This window comes from Lethenteron reissneri, chromosome 3 (genome assembly GCF_015708825.2).
Source record: "Lethenteron reissneri isolate LAM-NWPU_2019-01 chromosome 3, ASM1570882v1, whole genome shotgun sequence".
Taxonomy (NCBI): Eukaryota; Metazoa; Chordata; class Hyperoartia; order Petromyzontiformes; family Petromyzontidae; genus Lethenteron; species Lethenteron reissneri.
The window spans coordinates 11,841,747-11,861,820 of NC_083781.1; the positions used below are offsets into that span (position 1 = coordinate 11,841,747).

Consider the following 20,074-nt stretch of genomic DNA (forward strand, 5'->3'; position numbering starts at 1 on the left):
CATAGCACGTGACGAGTGTTTGGCAACGACTGCAGGATTGTGGAGCGGTTTGGTGCGGAGCACTCCGTGACATGAGTTCGATTCCTGCCCACGGATAACTCGTCATTGGAGAGTGATGTCCGAACCGGCCGCGAACATAAACCACCACGCCAACTCCGGCCATCATCGCAGAATTTTTTGGCGAGCCGTCGAACAAAGACGGTCACTGCATTGCTCAACTTTCGGATGCGCTTCTTCGCCCGTTTAGAACGCTTTCCATTCCGATATTAGGAATCCACTGGAGCTATGCACTTTTAAATCTAGATTGAAAACTCGTTTTTTTTTTAAAAACAGTTTTTGTACCATTGGAACCTCATTTGCCAGTAACAAAATATGATAATTGGGTTTTTACCCTTTTATCTGGCAACAAAACTGACACCTTTTTTACAAGGAGTCATGTTTGCAGGGATTCATCTTCTTGGTTCTTTCGGTAAAGTCACGTAGAAGGGAAATAATAAAATAAAACAAAATAAAACATAATAAAATAATTATCACGACGTTTCGGCCACAACGCAAGCAGCCGTGCCATTCAGACGCTGTCTTTCCGACAGACCTGTTCTTCACCTGAGGACGGCTGCTTGCGTTGTGGCCGAAACGTCGTGAGAATTATTTATAATGTTTTATTTTTATTATTTTCCTTCTACGTGACTAAACCGAAAGAACCAAGAAGATGATAGCTTAAATTCTCTAATGATTGTTTTGTTTCCAGAAGCTGTCACTTTGGTATGAAACAAAGACCCAATTTAACAAATCACGACTCGTTTCACTTGCGCAGTTGTGTGCCAAAACAATTTTCCTTTATTAAGAGCGAGCGATGGTATTTGGTAAAACCGATTTTAAGTTCATAATCAGATTTACAAGGAGACGCAAGTGCCAGCATGGCTTGAAACCACAGCCTCATACAGACGTCGAAATAAAATAAAATCCACCCCCCAGCCACAGTGAGAAGTGTCAAATAAAATTAAGTGATTAAGTGTTGAACACTACTGTACAATCTGTGTGTGTGTAAGGTTTTCGTGTCTTAAACACCACCGATATACAATAGGGGGAAATGGAAAAGCACGCTGGGGATTTTGTGAACCGATGTACTCTCGTGCCTGTGGGCACGGTTTTACAAGTCCCTGGCTGAAACATATTTGAAAAAATCCAACAATTAGCACGAGAAACCTTTTATTAGAGCTTACTTTTTTTCAAGTCTTTCTATCCATCCAGAATATTAAAAATGTAAAACATGCAACATTTCTCCAGCAAATAATATAATTCCTAAATTTCTAAATCCGCTCTGTTAAATGTCTATCTACCCTTAGTGTTTCATCGCATCATTACCCCAACAGGTTAATACACGAATTCGTTTTCAAATTAAGAAAGAGCTAAAGTTTGAACGGCAAAGGTGGAGCCCTGCAATTTTTTGCTCACGCCACTGTTAGTGGAAGGGTCTTCACAAGATGGAGCTCTAGCGAGCCCCTCCAGTGAGTATTTGGGCCTAAGTGCCGGATTATCCTCGTCGCAAAAGTAGCTACAGATGCTACGGGACCCGCACTTTCAAAGGCCCTGCACTAAATGCTTTCAAGCTGTCAATTCCGGTTAAGTGATTCTGCACTTGCTCTATTACGATAGTACTATACCGCCTTCAACTTTTATGAACGACCGGATGTTTAAGGCTAGCGATTTGTCGCATTATCTGGCTGTATAGCAAATGAAAAATACAATTACTTTACTATGCAAGTAAAAAAATCTGTGTTTTAATATTTACGTGTTTTTTTAATTTAGGGCCCCTTTATAACATATGCTACAGGCCCCGCACTTGCTTAGTCCGGCACTGTTTGGCCTACTCTTCCACGCTGGCCAGCCGTCTTGGAAGAGGTGGGAGTACGCACACTTTTTTGCATTGCTCGGTGGATAGAGGCCAGGGGAGCGATTTAAACAACTTGCCCCATTGTTTTAACTGCCGTGGAGATTGAACCCATCGACCGCTGGATTGCAAGTCCAGCATTGTGCTACGAACCATTTCACCACGGCAGCACCCTAACATTTTAAAGAAATGCAAAAAGCGAGAGGTGCGAGCAGTCAAACTGTTTGCAGAATTATTTCATTAGAATTGAGGGAGGGGGGGAGGCTAATGGAAATTAAACCACAACGCGACCAAAAAAATTACCCTATTCTGCTCTCAAGAGGTTGCAAACTAAAAAGAAAAAACAGATCCACCCGAAGGAGGTAGCTTATTTTTCTGAGACATTTCAGGTCAAACAGCCTCACAAGGGCCGTGATGTGGCCGAGCCGTTGCTGAGGTCCGTGGTTCGAACCAAGTGGCCGCCCTAGTTAATACTGCAGGTATCAACCATAAAATACTTCACAATGGACGTTACAAGACCATGTGGTGACGTTATTTCAACATTTTTAAAAGAATGGGGCCACGTGTGCCGACGTCACGGGCTAAATTTGAGGAATAACCAGAAAATTACATAATTGGGTAAAACCATACAGAAATATTGTACCCTACCGGTTTAACCATATCCATCTGTGAACATAGCACCTTTGTGGTAGCCTTGTGCTATTGGAATGGTGCAAATGCCGAGTGTACTAAACTATCTTCTTGGTTCTTTCGGTTCAGTCACGTAGAAGGGAAATAATAAAATAGTATTAATAAAACATAATCAAATCCAATTCTCACGACGTTTGTATTTTATTATGTTTATTATTATTTTATTATTTCCCTTCTACGTGACTTTACCGAAAGAACCAAGAAGATGAATCCCTGCAGTCACGAAAGCTTTCAAATGTACTAAACTACTAATATATACGGAGACCGCTTTCATTCTTTGACGTGAGAAGGGCTGCGACTCCTCCGTCCTCCTCACGAAGCGTTTTCTGGAGCCGTCATCGGCTGCAGGTAGAACGTCGAGGTGCGTCGCTGCGGTACGTCCTTGCTGACGCTCCTCCTGAAGATGCTCTTCATCATCTTGAGGATGGACAGGCGCCGCTTGGAGCCCGGCTGCTCTTCTGTCTGCCGCTGCTCGTCAGTCATCCCCCGCCGCCGATGACGGAGGCGCCAGTCCCCTCCTTCTCCTTCTCCACAGCCACCTCATCCTTCTTCGCCTTGCCGCCCTCTTCTTCCTGCTCGGCGTGGGGAGGCTCCTCATCATCATCATCCTCCTCCTCATCATCAAAATGCTCGCCGGCGACGGTACTGAGGTCGTACGTGGAGCGCGACTTGAAGAGGCCGTCCTCCTGGGCGGCGAGCGGGCCGTACGAGAGCGTCGCCCGTCGCTTGAGCGCGAAGGCGCTCTCCTCGATGGCGCTGCGTGCAGGCGCCGCCTCGCCCCTCTCCTTGTCCCCCTCGAACAGCAGGCACGAGTCCACCTTGTGGCGAGCGACGTGGTCGGGGAGGTTCACCTTGCGCAGCGCCGCTTTGCAGATCTCGCGGTCGGCACCCTCCGGGGCGACCGCGTTGGCCGGCGACAGCGGAGGCTGGACGTCCTGCTCGCGGGATTTGGCCGCGTCGTTGCCCTGGACGCTGCGGCTCGGCTGCTGGGCCAGAAGCTGGGAGTTGCGAAGCAGCCGGGAGTCTGGGCTGCCGCCGGGCCCGCCGGGGCCCCCGCCGCCCTCGCTGCGGGCCACGGGCGACGTCGGCGGTGGCGGCTCGAGGGGGGTGGCCGGAGAGCGGTGGCCTTGCTTCACGAGCGCGTACAGCGGGTTCACGGGCGGCGTGAAGAGCTTCGGCAATGCCTGCGTGGGGTTTTTGGGCGGGGAAAAAAATGTGTCTGTTGTGAAAATAGGTTTTTTTTTCGACATTTTTGTAAAATTGTACAATTAAAAAAAATATTTTATTTACCAAGTAAAGTCTAATAAGATATACAGCTTTATTTAGATGCGACTTGGCCACAAATGAAAGCTCAACGAAGCGGCTTATTGTCACACGGACATTTATAGCGGACAAATACTCTGAGCACACGTTGATTCTAAATGTGGAGGGGAAAACTGGAGGACCCAGAGAAAAATCCACCCAGCCACAGAGAGCGAGAGAGACATGCAAACTCCAAATATACAGCAGACGTCAGGGTCGGGATTGAACCCACGACCTGCTCCATACGAGGAGGTTGTACCACTTCGTGGGAAAGTAGACAGTGGCTGCTCTATGGATATACTCGCCCCCACCCCCCCACCATAGGAACGTGGAATTGTCAACACCCCTCAAGGTTGTAAACAGGAGATAAGCACTGCCAGAACAACTCAACTGAACAGAAAAGCACCCTGACTTTGAGTGTGTGGATCTTAATAGGTGCTTGCCAACAGCACAGTCCTCAACGAACGAGGCTATACCCGTGGGTCTTAGTATGATCGTGTGTGCTAGACTAAGTGACATTGTCTTACAGTAATGCTCATTTCACATGCATAGCTCTTTAAAAAAAGCATTTAAATTTGAGAGAACACTTGAAGACGTGGCGGAGAAAATGTGATGAAAACAGCACTGCAAGATGCCTCTGTCGCTTTCTAGGAGCTCACTCACAAAAGGACAGATTTGAGCCCGTATTTGGGCCTGGTCCAAAACGTGTACAGAGCAACTTTTACCATCGTTTCTCACCCCTGGCCGGCGTTTCCCCGCCACAGGGGAATGTCTTGCAGTGATATTTTCATGACAGAGTCAGAATCTTTATTTAGACTGGTGGAGGAACCCGATGAGCTGTGAAGCTCTTTTCCACAGATGTCCAGTAGGGGCACGGGGTCGGCGAGTTACATCAACAAACAACTACTACTATATTTTGCCACTGGTAAAGGAGGTCTCATAGTGTAAATGCTTCACCCCGAGCTCTCAATACTCTGAGAGTGCACTGTTTTTGAGTTGTATGCCTTTTGGCGTCATCTGGTCCAACACCAATGGAGACTAGGCTCTAAGAAAAGCTGTCTCTGGTGTGGACCAATCAACTTCAAGGACAGTGCATATTATTATCATTATCAGAGTTGTTTCTTTTTGTTTGCATTTTGACTACTTGTGTTGTGGTTATTGCAAACATGATGCCTTGTATAAAGGTGTCAGTTTTTGTACCAGTTTAAAGGGTAAAAACCTACTACTATATTTTGCCACTGGTAAAGGAGGTCTCATAGTGTAAGAGCAAGATAGGGAAGAGGTAAGCAAGCCCTTTATATAATAAATAAATATATAAAGCCTACAAGTACAAATTGCACAAGTACATGAATTCATGACGATTTGTCAACACCAAATGCAATCTTGGGGGTCGAGGCAGCAAAACAACAACAAGTCCCAGGCCGCACCGAGACAAACACCACCACGCTACAGTCCCTCGATTACGCCGCACATTCAAATGTCACCGTCGATAACCATGGGTAACTCTCGATTTAAAGCTTTCGTGACTGCGGGGATTCGTCTTCTTGGTTCTTTCGGTAAAGTCACGTAGAATGGAATAATAAAATAATAAAAATAAAACATAATAAAATAATTCTCACGACGTTTCGGCCACAACAACGCAAGCAGCCGTCCTCAGGTGGAGAGCAGGTCTGTCGAGTAGACAGAGTCTGAATGAAGAACAGGTCTGTCGAGAAGACAGAGTCTGAATGACTATCTTCTCGACAGACCTGTTCTTCACCTGAGGACGGCTGCTTGCGTTGTGGCCGAAACGTCGTGAGAATGATTTTATCATGTTTTATTTTTATTAGTTTATTATTCCATTCTACGTGACTTTACCGAAAGAACCAAGAACATGGGTAACTCGTCGACAACTCCGACGCGTCACCTGCAGGCCGGCCTTCGAGGTGGCCTGCAGCGCCGGTTCCTGCGGCTGTGCGGTGGCGGCCTGTGCCCTCGCGGCCGGCGAAGGGGAGAAGCTGAATATCGGCAGCTGGAGAGGCGGGCGAGCGACCGCCGGCGCCCCTGGCTGCTGCTGCTGCTTCTCCTGGAGGGGTTTGGACTGCGCGTAGAGGAATCTGAACTCCATGTCGAACGTCTCCACCACCTGGCCGGACAGCGCCGTGACGATGTGTCTGTCCATCCGCGATGCCCACCACGTGAAACTTGACGACATGAGAGGGTAGTAAAACAAGACAGCGGATGAGTGAATCAGAAATCAGGAGTTTATTTCCTCCCCCTCCGAGGAAAGACAGCTGAGCTGAGCTGAGAAGCTCTCTTTCAGGACAACAGCAAAGCATTCCAAAATTACGGATTATAAAGAAACCAACTTAAATTTCGATTGAAAGCTTTCGTGACTGCAGGGATTTATCTTCTTGGTTCTTTCGAAATAGTCACGTAGAATGGAAATAATACAATATTAAAAATAAAACATAATAAAATAATTCTCACGACGTTTCGGCCACAACGCAAGCAGCCGTCCTCAGGTGGAGAACAGGTCTGTCGAGAAGACAGCGTCTGAACTCTGTCTTCTGAACTCTGTCTTCTCGACAGACCTGTTCTCCACCTGAGGACGGCTGCTTGCATTGTGGCCGAAACGTCGTGAGAATTATTTTAGTATGTTTAATTTTTATTATTTTATTATTTCCATTCTACGTGACTTTACCGAAAGAACCAAGAAGATGAAACCAACTTAATGAGAGCAATTATATTGTTAAAATTACATTGATACTTCAACTTTAGGGATTATAATAGTCGGTTGAAGTCAGGACAGAGATCGCTGAATGGAGATGCCAAGGAGATGGAATTAGGTGGTTCCAAAATTTTGGGGCAGCAGCTACGTTTGGTAGGGGCTTTTGTTCGGGGATGTGTGGCCATTCTAGGTGGCCGTGTCGCTCAGAAATCAGTGGCGTTGGCTGCACCTGTAGGTATGAGGATGATGATGGTGTGTGTGTACATGCTTGTGGGGAGCTGGGGGAAGCGGTGGTGTAGTGGTTAGCGCGCTGCGCTATGAACCTGGTGACCCAGGTTCGATTCCCGCTCACGGCCAACACCAGTGACGATTATCTGAGCTGATCCTGGGCCTCCCCTAGGTCGACTCAGCCTGACACGAGTACCTGGTGCGGTGTGTAAACATCGCCACTGGGGAGACAAAGGCGGTCGGGCGTGGTGCTGGCCACCCACCCTCTCGTGTACCGTTCTGGCCTTCATAGGTGCTCGCTAACAGCACTTGCCCCTACAGTCTGAGGCTATACGGGAGATCTTTGTCTTTATCTTTGTAGGGAGCAGTAGCGTAGTCATTAGCGCGCTGCGCTATGAACCTGACGACCCGTGTTCGATTCCCACTCACGGCCAACACTAGTGATAATTATCAGAACCGGTCTTGGCCTCTCCTAGGTCGACTCAGCCTCATATGAGTACCTGGTGCGGTGTGTAAACATCGCCACTGAGGAGACAAAGGCGGCCAGGCGTGGTGCTGGCCACCCAAACCCTCGTGTGCCGTGCCGCCCTTCATGAGAGTTACTCGCTAACAGAACTTGCCCCAACAGTCTGGTGAGGCTATACGGGGGGATCTTTGTCTTTGTGCTCATGAAAAACTTCCCACAATTGTGTGGTGATCGTGGTGGTGGTGTTCAACCTCCATGTATGATAAATAAATAAGTGCACACATTTGTTACGCGCTACACAGTTTCCGTTAGATTGAGAGGCACAGGGAAACACAGATAAGCGGGAAGGCAGCCAGAACCGGCCCTACCAACCGTTGCTCAAATTCTGTGGCCCAACATCGCGATGTTTTAACCAACTCTATTAACCCCATAACAGAGGGTTTTTTGGGGGGGGTTTTGGGGTTAGATCGCGTAAATATATAAATGTGTCGTTAAAACCCGCCACCACCGGGAACAGCACATTTATATAATTACGCGATCTAACCAGAAAAAAACCCTCTATTATGAATGATATTGGTCACGAAAGCCTACGTGTTAAACTCTATTAACCCTATTTAGTAGACATGTGGGAAGAAACTGGAGCACCTGGGAAAAAAACCCTCTCGTGAAAATTGGGGGGGGGGGGGGTAACACGCAATCCCCGTACAGATGAATACAGATGGAGATTAATAAACTTGCTGTACTGCCATCCGCTCACCTCCGCAGTGCGGGACTACCCGCGAGGGTGATGTGGCTGTGACAGCTGTCACACGTGCGGTGGCGGTGGCGGTGACGGTGATGGTGGTCGTGTTAACCGTGGGCTGTGGTGGTGGCTATAGATTTTGGTGGTGGTGTTGGCCGTAAGCTGTGGTGGTTGTCGGCTGTGGTGGTGGCCATGGGCTGTGATGGTGGTGGTGGTGGCCGTAGACTGTGGTGGTGGCTATAGGTTTTGGTGGTGGTGTTGGCTGTAAGCTGTGGTGGTAACAGTGGTCGTAGTGGTGGTAGTGGTTGTCGGCTGTGGTGGTGGCCGTGGGCTGTGGTGGTGGTGGTGGCAGTAGACTGTGGTGGTGGTGGTAACAGTGGTGGTCGTGGTGGTGTTGGCTGTAGGCAGTGGTAGCGTTGTCTGTAGGCTGTGGTGGTGGTGGTGGTGGTAACCAGTGGCGGTGTTGTCTGTAGGCTGTGGTGGTGGTGGTAACAGTGGTGATCGTGGTGGTGGCGGTGTTGTCTGTAGGCTGTGGTGGTGGTGGTGGCCGCACCTGTAGGTACCCGTGAGCACCTGGTCTCCGTCGATGATCATGAAGCGCTCCTGCATGCGGCCCGTGATGCGAGCGCCGTTGCGCGAACAGAAGCTGAGGCCCTCGAGGGAGCGAGCGCGCATGTTCTGCACACCACAGGCAGCAGCAGCAGCACCAGCAGCAGCAGCAGCACCAGCAACAGCAGCACCAGCAGCAGCACCAGCAGCGGCAGTAGAAGCAGCAGCAGCAGTAGCAGTAGTAGCAGCAGCAGCACCAACAGCAGCAACAGCACCAGCAGCAACAGCAGCACCAGCAGCAGCAGCACCAGCAGCAACAGCAGCAGCACCAGCAGTAGCAGCAACAGCACCAGCAGCAGCACCAGCAGCAGCAGCAGCAACAGCAGAAGCACCAGCAGCAGCAGCAACAGCAACAGCACCAGCAGCACCAGCAGCAACAGCAGCACCAGCGCCACCAGCAGCACCAGAAGCACCAGCAGCAGCAGCACCAGCAGCAACAGCAGCAGCAGCACCAGCAGCAGCACCAGCAGCAGCAGTACCAGCACCAGCAGCAGCAACAGCAGCAGCCACACATGACAATACATATGTAGGGATTATTACGGGAGAAACGGCGGACAACAAACACAGGGGTGTCGGCACTCACATACACGGGTGGTCACACCGACGTCCGCATCCGTTATTGCCCACGCCCCCAGCCCTCGGAGGTGATCCCTATAAAAGGTGGAGACCCAAAGAGCTCGAGGCAGTTCGACACGAAGCTGACCAGTGAAGATCCAAGACTCGGAGATTAGGCCCTGGGACTCCCCGGTCTCGCCGTCCTTATAAGGGCCGAGCCGGGTAAGCCAGCGGCGCGGCCCAAAAGCTTCCAGACCGCTGCCCTTATCAGGGCAAGGCTGGTTAGCTGGTGCCGAGATCTGTGCTTGCCAGGGCCAGATCAGTCAGCCTCCCGTAGCCCAGTAGAGGAGGACTGGGGAACAGGACAGAGGGCTTAGTACTAGGGTGGGTTTCCCATAGTACGGGTGAAAGGGGCCGATACCCCTTCAACTATTGTGCCTGTCCCGGAGTTAATTAACAGAGTGTGCCTCAACTTCGACATCGTCTCCTCGAACTTACTACACATACAAGACAGCATACGAGTAGCTGGGTGGCCAGAGCCATGCCCGGCCGCCTTTGTCTCCCTAGTACTGATGTTTGCGCACTGCGCAGGAACTCATTTAAGGCGGAGTCCACCTAGAGGACCGGTGTCGTAGTGCAGCGAGCTAACTACTGCACCACCTGTGCTCCCTAAAGAAAAAGACAAAGATCCACCGTATGGCCTCAACAGACTTTTTGGTCAATTGCTGTTAGCGAGCCCCTATACATGTCGGCACGGTATACGAGGGGGTGGGTGACCAGCACCATGCCCGGTCGCCTTTGTCTCCCCAGTGGCGATGTTTACACATTGCACCAGGTACTCATTTGAGGCCGAGTCGACCTTGGGGAGGCCCAGGACCAGTTAAGATAATCGTCACTGCTGTCAGTGGCCGTGAGCGGGAATCGAATTGGGGTCGCTGGGTTCGTAGCGCAGCGTGCTAATCACTATAGCTCCTCACACACCTGTGCTCCTCACAAAGACAAAGATCCCCCATATAGTCTCAACATACTCTTGGGGCAAGTGCTCTTAGCGGCCAGCACGGCACACGAGGAGGGGTGAGTGGCCAGAACCACGCTCCCCACACACATAGACAAAGATCGAGCACCTATGAAGGCTGGCACGGCACGGCACAGCACAGCACACACACACGCACGCGTGCACACCCGCATGGAAAAGATGTTGATGGACACGGCTCGGCACGCCGCGAGGAAGGATGCCACGTTCTGTTCGTCGACGAGCACGTAGACTGGCACCCGGCGCCTCACCGCCGCGTCCGCCACGTCCTTCAGGATGTCCACGTCGGAGAACTCGTCCATCACCACGGCGATTACCTGGAACACGTGGGCGGGCAGGAGCGTGGTATCATCGCACGTGAACACGCGGAGTGAAAGGAAGGCTGTGTGATTCTAGATTTGAAGCTTTCGTGACTGCAAGGATTCATATTCTTAGGTTTTTTCGGTAAAGTCACGTAGGTAAATTTATTTATTTATTTTACTTTTATTAATTTAAATTTTTTACCTACGTGACTTTACCGAAAAAAACCTAAGAATAGGCTGTGTGATGTTGTCTGCCAGCCGAGTCGCCCTTGGCAAAGAGCTTTCTAGCTAAGTGGGCTTTATTCGGGAAAATAAACGTCTGATTCTGAAGTACGTGGGCGTGTGAGTGGGCGAATGGGTGGGAGAGTGGGCGAGTGGGTGGACGAGTAAATGGGTGGGTGCATGAAGTGAGTGTTTTGGTAGGTGGGCGAGTGAGTGTGTGGGTGGACAGTTGAGTGCTTGCGTGAGTGGGCCAGTGAGTGTGAGTGAAAATTTGTGTACTTGTGGAATTCTTCGATGTTGTCTGCCGCCCGAGTCGCACTTAACAAAGAGCTTCTTAACTCAGTGGGCTTTGATAATTGTTTTTTTACCCTTCTATCTGGCAACAAAACTGACACCTTTTTACAAGGAGTCATGTTTGCATAGACCACAATACCTGCAGTCATAATGCAAACAAAAAACACAACAAGTTGATTGGTCCACACCCGAGTCAGCTTTCAGTGGGCTTTACTAGGGGAAATAGACTTCTGATTCTGAAGTGAGTGGGCGAGTAGGCGGGTGAGCGGTTGAGCGGGTGGATGGGTTTTCATTTACAAATCGTAATATTTCTCCCTTCCCCCTGTGCAACATCTGGAGATGAGTTTGCATTTAGAAATCAGTGTAACCACCGCCACCCCATCTTAGCGAACAACCTTGAAAAGACGCAATGCAGGGCTGCCAAAAGGGTAGTGGAGGTAGTGGAGGCCCCAGGCTTCATGCCAGATCAGGGCCACTCTGAGGCCCTCTCCCGTTCTCAGCCCTTTCTAAGGCCCTCTTTGCGACCAGAGGCCTGGGGATAACTGCATGTCACCTGCCCCCCCCCCACTCCTGCCCCCTCCCCTCTCTCTCTGTAGCCATGGGAAGATGAGCTCCGTACTTCTAACTTGCCCTGCTATAAAAAAAAATTAATTAAAAAAGGTTAAGCAAGCCTAATATTTTGCAATACTTTAGGGCTTTTGTAATGCCAAAGTGTAGAACGCATTTTACATCACGCTTTTTTTATGCAGTTACTGTTGACTCGGTTGGCACTGTCAACTTTAGTTGCTCCACTTGAAAGCCCGGTTTAAATCACGGGGTGGTTGACGCCACTCGTAAACCCCTGGATCTCGGCAGTGGCGGCTCAGTTACTCTGACAATATTTGCTTCCTCAGCCACGTGGTCACTGAAGGGGGAAGTCTTTCAAGAGGGCCATATCGTCTCGGGAGTCAATTCGCGAGTTGAAGAATGTTCCTTTTGCGTCCCATTTCTGTGGCCAAAATGTGCTGCGATCTTCATGACCCGAGAGGGCCCATGCAGAGCCCATAATAATAAAAAGTGTGCCGTTCCTGCCCCCCCCCTCAACCATTATATATACGGAGTGGTATCTCTTGTAATTTCTCATTTGCTTGATACAGCTGTAGGGCTGTGACGGTTCCACCTGAAGACGGAAGCTTGTGTTGCCTCCGAAACGTCGTGATTTTTATTTCATTTTTTATTTTACTTTTATTAATTTAATTTTAATTTTTGACCTACGTGACTTTGCCGAAAAAAACCCAAGAACATGCAGAGCCCCTTTGTCAGTCCACCGCTGGATGAAAGCCTCCCCCATGCTGTGTGGGTCGTCAGGGTTATTTGACCGCAATTTATTGCGCTGGTCAGGATCGGTTGGTGAAGGCGGACAGCACAGGCGTTTGAGCATAGCACGACAGTACAGCACCGGATGCTGTTGCTGTGCTGCCCCACTGCCGAAAATGTAGCCTCACATCATCAACAACCGGGCAGGTAATAGGTTTAGAGGTGGAAAAATTTCACGGAAAGACGGATAAACAGACAGACGTCATTGCTTGTACAACTTCTTTCGCGCCGTACGTAGCCAACCGCGCTAATCGGAGGTGCGGGGGAAGGACAACAGACGGACAACTAACTCACAGAATGATGGACAGACAAATCAAATGAGAGGTGGACATAGTTATGGAAGGAGGGACTAATTGTTTAACGGGAGGACTTGCAGAACGATCGCTAAAACAGATTTTAAGATGGATAATGAACTAGACGGACTCGTGGAACGAAGTGCAGAATAAATTTAGGACAGCGTTATTGACGGACAGCCGGATGAACGAAGGGAGAGAGTAAACGATGCAGACACGGACAAACAGATGGACAGAGAGACGGACGCGTAGAAACATCAACGGACAGACAGGCAAGACACGAACCGATAGGCGGATGGATTGACGAAGATGGAGAGAAACATACCCACTACCTTGATTTGAAGCTTTCGTGACTGCAGGAATCCATACTCGTTGGTTATCTCGGTAAAGTCACGTAGGTAGAAAGATAATATATCACGACGTTTCGATCGCAACACAAGAAATCGTCATCAGGTGGGACAACCACAGCAAGAAAAACTCAATTCAGAAACGTCATGATCTATTATCTTTCTACCTACGTGACTTTACCGAAAGATACAAAGAGTATACTCCAGTAATAAAACGCTCCGGAAAATAAGACGCACCCCAAACTTTTGCGCATTGTGTCAACAAAGTTACACAAATACACTCTCAATTGTTTCCTTCGATTACATTGGGGGGGGGGGGGTGGAGCGCGTTTAATAATCCGCATAATACGGTTACAAAATAACCCCACTCTACCACCAAACGTTATGAGACCTCCATTACCAGTGGAAAAATATAGTAGTAGGTTTTTACCCTTTAAACTGGTACAAAACTATAGTAATAGGTTTTTACCCTTTTAACTGGTACAAAATCTGACACATTTATACAAGGCATCATGTTTGCAATAAGCTCAACACAAGAAGTCAAAATGCAAACAAAAAGAAACAACTCTGATGATGATAATGATATGCACTGTCATCATCATCGGAGTTGTTTCTTTTTGTTTGCATTTTGACTTCTTGTGTTGAGGTTATTGCAAACATGATGCCTTGTATAAAGGTATCAGTTTTTGTACCAGTTAAAAGGGTAAAAACCTATTACTATATTTTGCCACTGGCAAAGGAGATCTCATAGTGTAAATGGTACAAAACTGACACCTTTATACAAATCATCATGTTTACAATAACCACAACACTGACTACTTGTGTTATGGTTATTGCAAACATGATGCCTTGTATAAAGGTATCAGTTTTTGTACCAGTTGAAAGGGTAAAAACCTATTACTATGATCCCTTGTATAAAGATATCAGTTTTGTACCAGTTTAAAGGGTAAAAAAAAACCTACTACTACCCCACCAAAAACGTCTTCACGTCCTCACCTGATGGGCACCTTGCACCATGGCACGTGCGGCCTCCTTGATGCTGGGCGCATTGGGCCCCAGCGGAGGCTGAGCGTGGACTGCCATGACCCGGGTCACACCGCGGTACCTGCCCACCGCCGGCCATCCCAACTCAAGGTCCGGCGCAGGTGCATCCGAGCGATCTGGCCAATAGGTGAGAGACCCCGTGTTGGACAGACCAGCTGCTCCACCGTCCGTGGGCGAACCAAACGCGGATCTCGACGGACGCTGCTCGGATGATCCGACGGAGGAGATTCCGTGACCTCCTCGCTGCTTGCTCCGAGTGTGATCGCCTTCGTGCAGGAGCAGAGCGAGTTCCTTGTCGGACAGGAATGGCTTCACCTTGGCTGTGTTCGTGTAGCCCAGGTATTCTGGGGTCCCACCACGGAGGAGGGCTTCTAGTGCCAGGCGTTGCTCCTCGCTGTGGCTCGTCTCCTTGTGGGTCTCGCCAGGACGCCAGCCGAAATTGTCCTCCAAACAGGCGATCTGAGATTCGGCCATAGCCCGAATGTCAACCACCAACACCACCAACAACAACCACCACCACCAACCACCTTCTTCCAGCACCGCTGCGCACGATACAAAAAACGGCGCACCTCCTGTTACTGTTGATGTTGTTGTTTAATTGTTGTGACTGTTGACTGAATAAAATGTCAAATGTTTGTCGATGTGTGTGTATGTGAGAAGAGTGTAATTAATTATGAGTGCCACTACATTTAAGTGTTTGTAACCTCTCCCCCTCCTCTCTCTCTCCAATGCGACTTGGCACGAAACACCGCGCTTCCGTTGTTGTTCAGTAGTCGTAGTCGTCGTCGTCCGTGACTTTACTCTTGAAAATGTCAAATGCCCCTCGGTGTTTGCGCGTGTGTGAGATACTGTGAGCGCGACTGAAACTATCTTTCAGACCTGGCTTTGGAGTAAAGAAGAAGTAAACTGTGCGTCTGTTGTCTAAAACAATGTCAAATGTTTGCCTTCATCTTCGTTTGTGAGTCAATTAACGCAACTTCCTTGAAGGTCTTCAAACTATCTTGGAGATGAAAAAACCCTTGAATGAACAGTGCGCCCGCCTTCTGCTGCTGCTGCTGTTTAATAATTGTGTGATACAATTATTACAATTATCTGTGTGTGTGTGTGTGAGTAAGCGATGTTGATAATCAGTGTGATACACTCTTGAAGTTAACCATGCCTTGCCGTGGGGTTCGTTGAGTGAAGCAGGCAAACACACAATCTTTGTGAACCACCCACCAGCCCTGCACACACACACACACAGGTGAAGGCAATTACTGGGATAACCTGTTTTGAGTGGAGGAGGCACTGCAGGGCATGTAGGGCTGAGCTGAGAAATGAAAAATGTTAAGACCACGGGTGCATACTGCAACAAACGGCATGACAGTTGGGGCGTAGGGTAACATACGACAATGGCTTTCGGTAAAGATAGAGATTTGTCCATTGTGTATATTGCAGTAACAGTAACAAAAAAATGTGCATCGTATTCTCCCGATTATAAGACGCACTGCAAGTATGTGCCCGGTGTCAACGGTGATACAAGTGCGTCTTATAATTCAGAGAATATGGTAATTATACTCTTAGGTTTTTTCTGTAAAGTCACGTAGGTAAAATAATAATAATAAGAAATTTAAAAAATTTAGCCTACGTGACTTTACCGAAAAAACCTAAGAGTATGAATCCTTGCAGTCACGAAAGCTTCAAATCTAGAATATGGTAATTATTACAATTCTATTGTGGAAAATTACAGACAAGCCCCAGTCGGAGTGCGATTGTGTCCATGCAATCCAAACTTTGGACCATATCGTAAACCCAGAGACGCAGAGAGAGAGATACAGAGACCCAAACCGCTGCCACCGTTCACGATCTTGCAATATAATCGTTCACTTAGCACCTGCGGAGGAACCGATTTCCTTCATTATAATTGAGCATTGTCCGTCATACCTTCTGTCTCCATGTCTTGCCTAAGCCTGCTCGCCCTCATAGTTTGGATGATGTTGTTAAAAGGGTTTCTCATCCACACATTCCTCTTTCTCTCAATGTAAGCCATGGCATGCATCTGTCCATGGTTATTTGCGCACATTTACATTTGTGCGTCGATGTTTTTCATAAATGGCCATGTTTCTGAACCATGTGTAACAGCAGGTAAGTGAACAGTATAGCACATCATTTGAATAACATGTAAGTCATCAATATTTTTTGGGTTTTTCGGTAAAGTCACGCAGATAGGTTGAAAGAAAATAACAAAAACTACCACGTTTCGATCACAACACAAGCGATCGTCCTCCTGATGACGATCGTTTGTGTTGTGATCGAAACGTAGTTTTTTGTTAAAGACCCAAAGAATATAAATTCCTGCGGTCACAAAAGCTTTAAGTCAAGATGTAAATAATGTATACAGACGATCAAATAAATATGCACTGTCTACAAAAAATACAAGAGTATTTCTTAAATAACCCGGATTGTTGCATAATTTCAGCAGAATTGTTGATGAGGCACTGTGTGGGAAAACCGGTCCAGAGATTCGCTTGTCTGGAATCAATCGTGCTGAACAAATGCACTCCTAGAGTCGTGAGTCTGATGATGGTTTGTGCAGAAAAATACGTTTAGATTGTGTAAGTGGAGGGACGAATATATGACGGAGACATATCGCCATTCTAGATTTGAAGCTTTCGTGACTGCAAGTATTCATATTCTTAGGTTCTTTACCTACGTGACTTTACCGAAAGAACCTAAGAATACGTATCCCCATATTTACCTTGTTATTTATACACACCACACGACGCTAATGGCATTTTCTGAGCCATTTCATTGATATACTTGGCGAGTTTGTTGAAAGGGGGGCGGACGTGCGTTTGGAACGGAAAACATTTATTTGTTTGAATCTACGAAGCCTCATGTATGTTATATTCTTAGTTCTTTCGGTAAAGTCACCATGTAGGTAAAAAATGAAATTAAAATTAATAAAAAATAAAAACAATAAAAATCACGACGTTTCGGAGGCAACACAAGCTTCCGTCTTCAGGTGAAACTGTCACAGCAAAAAACCTTGATACAGATTTTTGAAATTAAAATTAATAAAAAATAAAAACTATAAATCACGACGTTTCGGAGGCAACACAGCTTCTGTCTTCAGGTGAAACTGTCACAGCAAAAAACCTTGCTGTGACAGTTTCACCTGAAGACGGAAGCTTGTGTTGCCTCCGAAACGTCGTGATTTTTTTTATTTTATTTTTTTATTAATTTTAATTTCATTTTTTACCTACGTGACTTTACCGAAAGAACTAAGAGTACGAATCCTTGCAGTCACGAAAGTTTCAAATCTACGAAGCCCCATGGATGTTGTCACATGCCTCCCACACGTCTGACCGATCGTCACCGTCCCGTAACTGACAGCGAACCACGAAAACGTCCCGCAACCACAACAGTCGTGGGGGTGGTGGTCCGGACAGGATGTCACTCGCCCGATGCTTCTATGAAATTCTTTCAGGGCACCGCTCCCATTTCACATTCCACACGGGGTCCCAACTGCGGTGCCTTCGGGTGCCCGCGTCTCGCTGCAGCCGACACGCGGAGCCGTCGCCGGACACACTGAAGCCCTGGGGGGCAGGGTCGGTGGTGGCCACGTGCACGAACGTGGGACTTTTGGGGTTGGGGTTCAACTTTTTCAACCATCTTCTTGGTTCTTTCGGTAAAGTCACGTCGAAGGGAAATAAAAAAATAAAAAATGAAACATAATAAAATAAAATTAAAATAAATTTTAAATATATTATAAAATAAAAAATGTTTTAACCATACCGTTCATCTTCTTGGTTCTTTCGGTAAAGTCGCGTAGAAGGGAAGTAATAAAATAATAAAAATAAAACATAATAAAATGAAATCAAAATATATAATAAAATAAAATAACATTTAAATAAAATTAAAAAAATTTCAACCATACCGTTGTCAAGCCATTCGGGTTTTCCCCGTATTCTTGAACAGGGAAATTGTGTTTTCAGGTCCATACGACGTACAGACGTTTTAATACGGGGGAAAACAAAACAATGTCGATTTCATTGTGTTTCTCCCTTGTGATGGGACATTGTAGGATGAACGTTGAGATTGATAAGGGCACGGGGTGACCAATAAGGTCTGAATCATAATAATAGAGGTTGTTTTGGGTTAGATTGCGTAAATATATAAATGTGTCGTTAAAACCCGCCACCACCCGACACAGCCAACTAGTAAGGGTTGTCACGTAACCAGAACGTGGCCAATTCGTCACGAGTACAGCACTAGTGTGTAGTGTAGTGTATAGTAGTGTAGTGTGTAGTGTATAGTAGTGTAGTGTGTAGTAGTGTAGTGTATAGTGTAGTTTGTAGTGTATAGTGTAGTGTAGAGTGTAGTGTATAGTGTAGTGTATAGTGTAGGCTACTAGTACAGCACACCGGTGTGTTGAGGAGCCAAGCCACAACATTTACAATCTGAGTACGACGTTTCGCCATTAATTACAACTAGCTTCATCAGGCGACAGCCAGATTTGTGGAGAAGTCCACCTGTTTCGTTCCTTGTGTAGAGGCGTAGATGTGGTGACCACACTTCTGCGCTCTTGCACAAAGTGGGGGGATGGGGGGGATTACTGAGTCAACGTACATGATGCATGTGCGTTATGCGAGCCCATTGATCTTGTCCTTCCTGTCCATTGTGTGTACTAAAATAGCCGTACCAACGGTAATCCCGATTGAAGAATGTTGGCATTTATAGGCATGCATTTAAACAACGTATTATTTGATGATTCGCTTCCACACCAAGGCGGTAGCTAAGCGGTTTAGGTAAAAAAAAAATTTTATTTTGATAAATTCTCTAATTATTCTTGGCCATTCGTTGCTAGTTTTGCACAGAACTTCAACATGATCAAAATCAATTGAGTGTCCTTGTTGGCACGCGTGTTCTGCTACTGCTGACAGTTGTATTTGGGAGTATTTAATATTTAAGGTCTGTATTGGTTGCACTAAGGTAGGCACTGATAAGGGGGTGACAGGTATGCGTTGGCCCAACAAAAACCTTTGCGTGTTTACTGGTGTGGCGAAGATTATGAAGGCCATCTCCCAGGAAGGGTCCTGTGGATTGGGGATGTTTATCCGGTTCCATGAATGAGTCGTTTTGGCTTCGTGTGGGAGGAGAAAAAAAAAGTCATAGTACCCGGAGAAAACCCCATCACACATATGAGGAGACTAAAGTTTCAGCACTCTCTCTTCGCCACACCTCGGAACCCCACACCTACAACACCTGGCGAGCCCTGGTGGTCACCCAAACAAGCTCTAAGATTTTTAACTTCCCAGTAAACATGCAACGTCGAAATAGATGTTAAATAATGTGGGAGCCAGAGGACATCCCTGTCGCACCCCAAGGTGAACAGGGAATGGCTCCGACTCCCGTCCACGTAGTTTTACCCGGGCCCGCTCACCATCATGAAGGTCCTTAATGATCGTGAGCAGAGGGTCAGTGACTCCGAAAGCACGAAGAACAACCCAGAGCCCAGGCCTACTGATGGTATAATAGGCCTTGACCAGGTCAATAAAGCAGAGATGTAGGACATTTTGGAATTCCCTACACATCTGTTGTAGCGGACGGACAGAAAATATGGCATCTGTGCAAAATGGGGTTTGGCCAGGAGACGTCATAGACGCCTGTTCCCCTGGGGCCTCCTGCACAAGCTTAATAATTTTTTAAAATTGTGGTAATTAATTGAAGGTGGAGGAGTTACCAGCCCCTGGCACCCGTCCATAGCCCCCATTTGGCCGCTGCGGTGGTTACAAACGCCATGAGGGGAATGGCAAATCTAAATTGGCCCTCGCCCCCACGGTATTGCCCACCACAGCGTTGCCGCCCGGCACCACCGATGTAGGGGGTTGTTTTTGCCGGGTGATATAATATTATTTTATTATGTCTTTTTGGTTCTTTCGGTAAAGTCACGTAGAAGGAAAATAATAAAATAAAAATACAACATAATAAAATATATTATATTACTT

At 47.3% G+C, this 20,074-nt stretch overlaps 1 protein-coding gene across 1 annotated transcript; it reads right to left on the reverse strand.

Annotated features, from left to right (window-relative positions):
• Nucleotides 1–829: 829 nt before the first annotated feature.
• On the reverse strand, nt 830–17,057 carry LOC133346637 (protein FAM83E-like). The gene is made up of 6 exons (XM_061558363.1): nt 16,822–17,057; nt 14,037–15,307; nt 10,376–10,543; nt 8,583–8,707; nt 5,790–6,066; nt 830–3,765 (listed from the first exon to the last, which is right to left on the reverse strand). Exons 2-6 carry the CDS (start codon nt 14,556–14,558, stop codon nt 3,061–3,063), a joined length of 1,797 nt encoding a protein of 598 aa, XP_061414347.1. The 5' UTR covers nt 14,559–15,307; nt 16,822–17,057; the 3' UTR covers nt 830–3,060.
• Between the last annotated feature and the right edge of the window lie 3,017 nt (nt 17,058–20,074).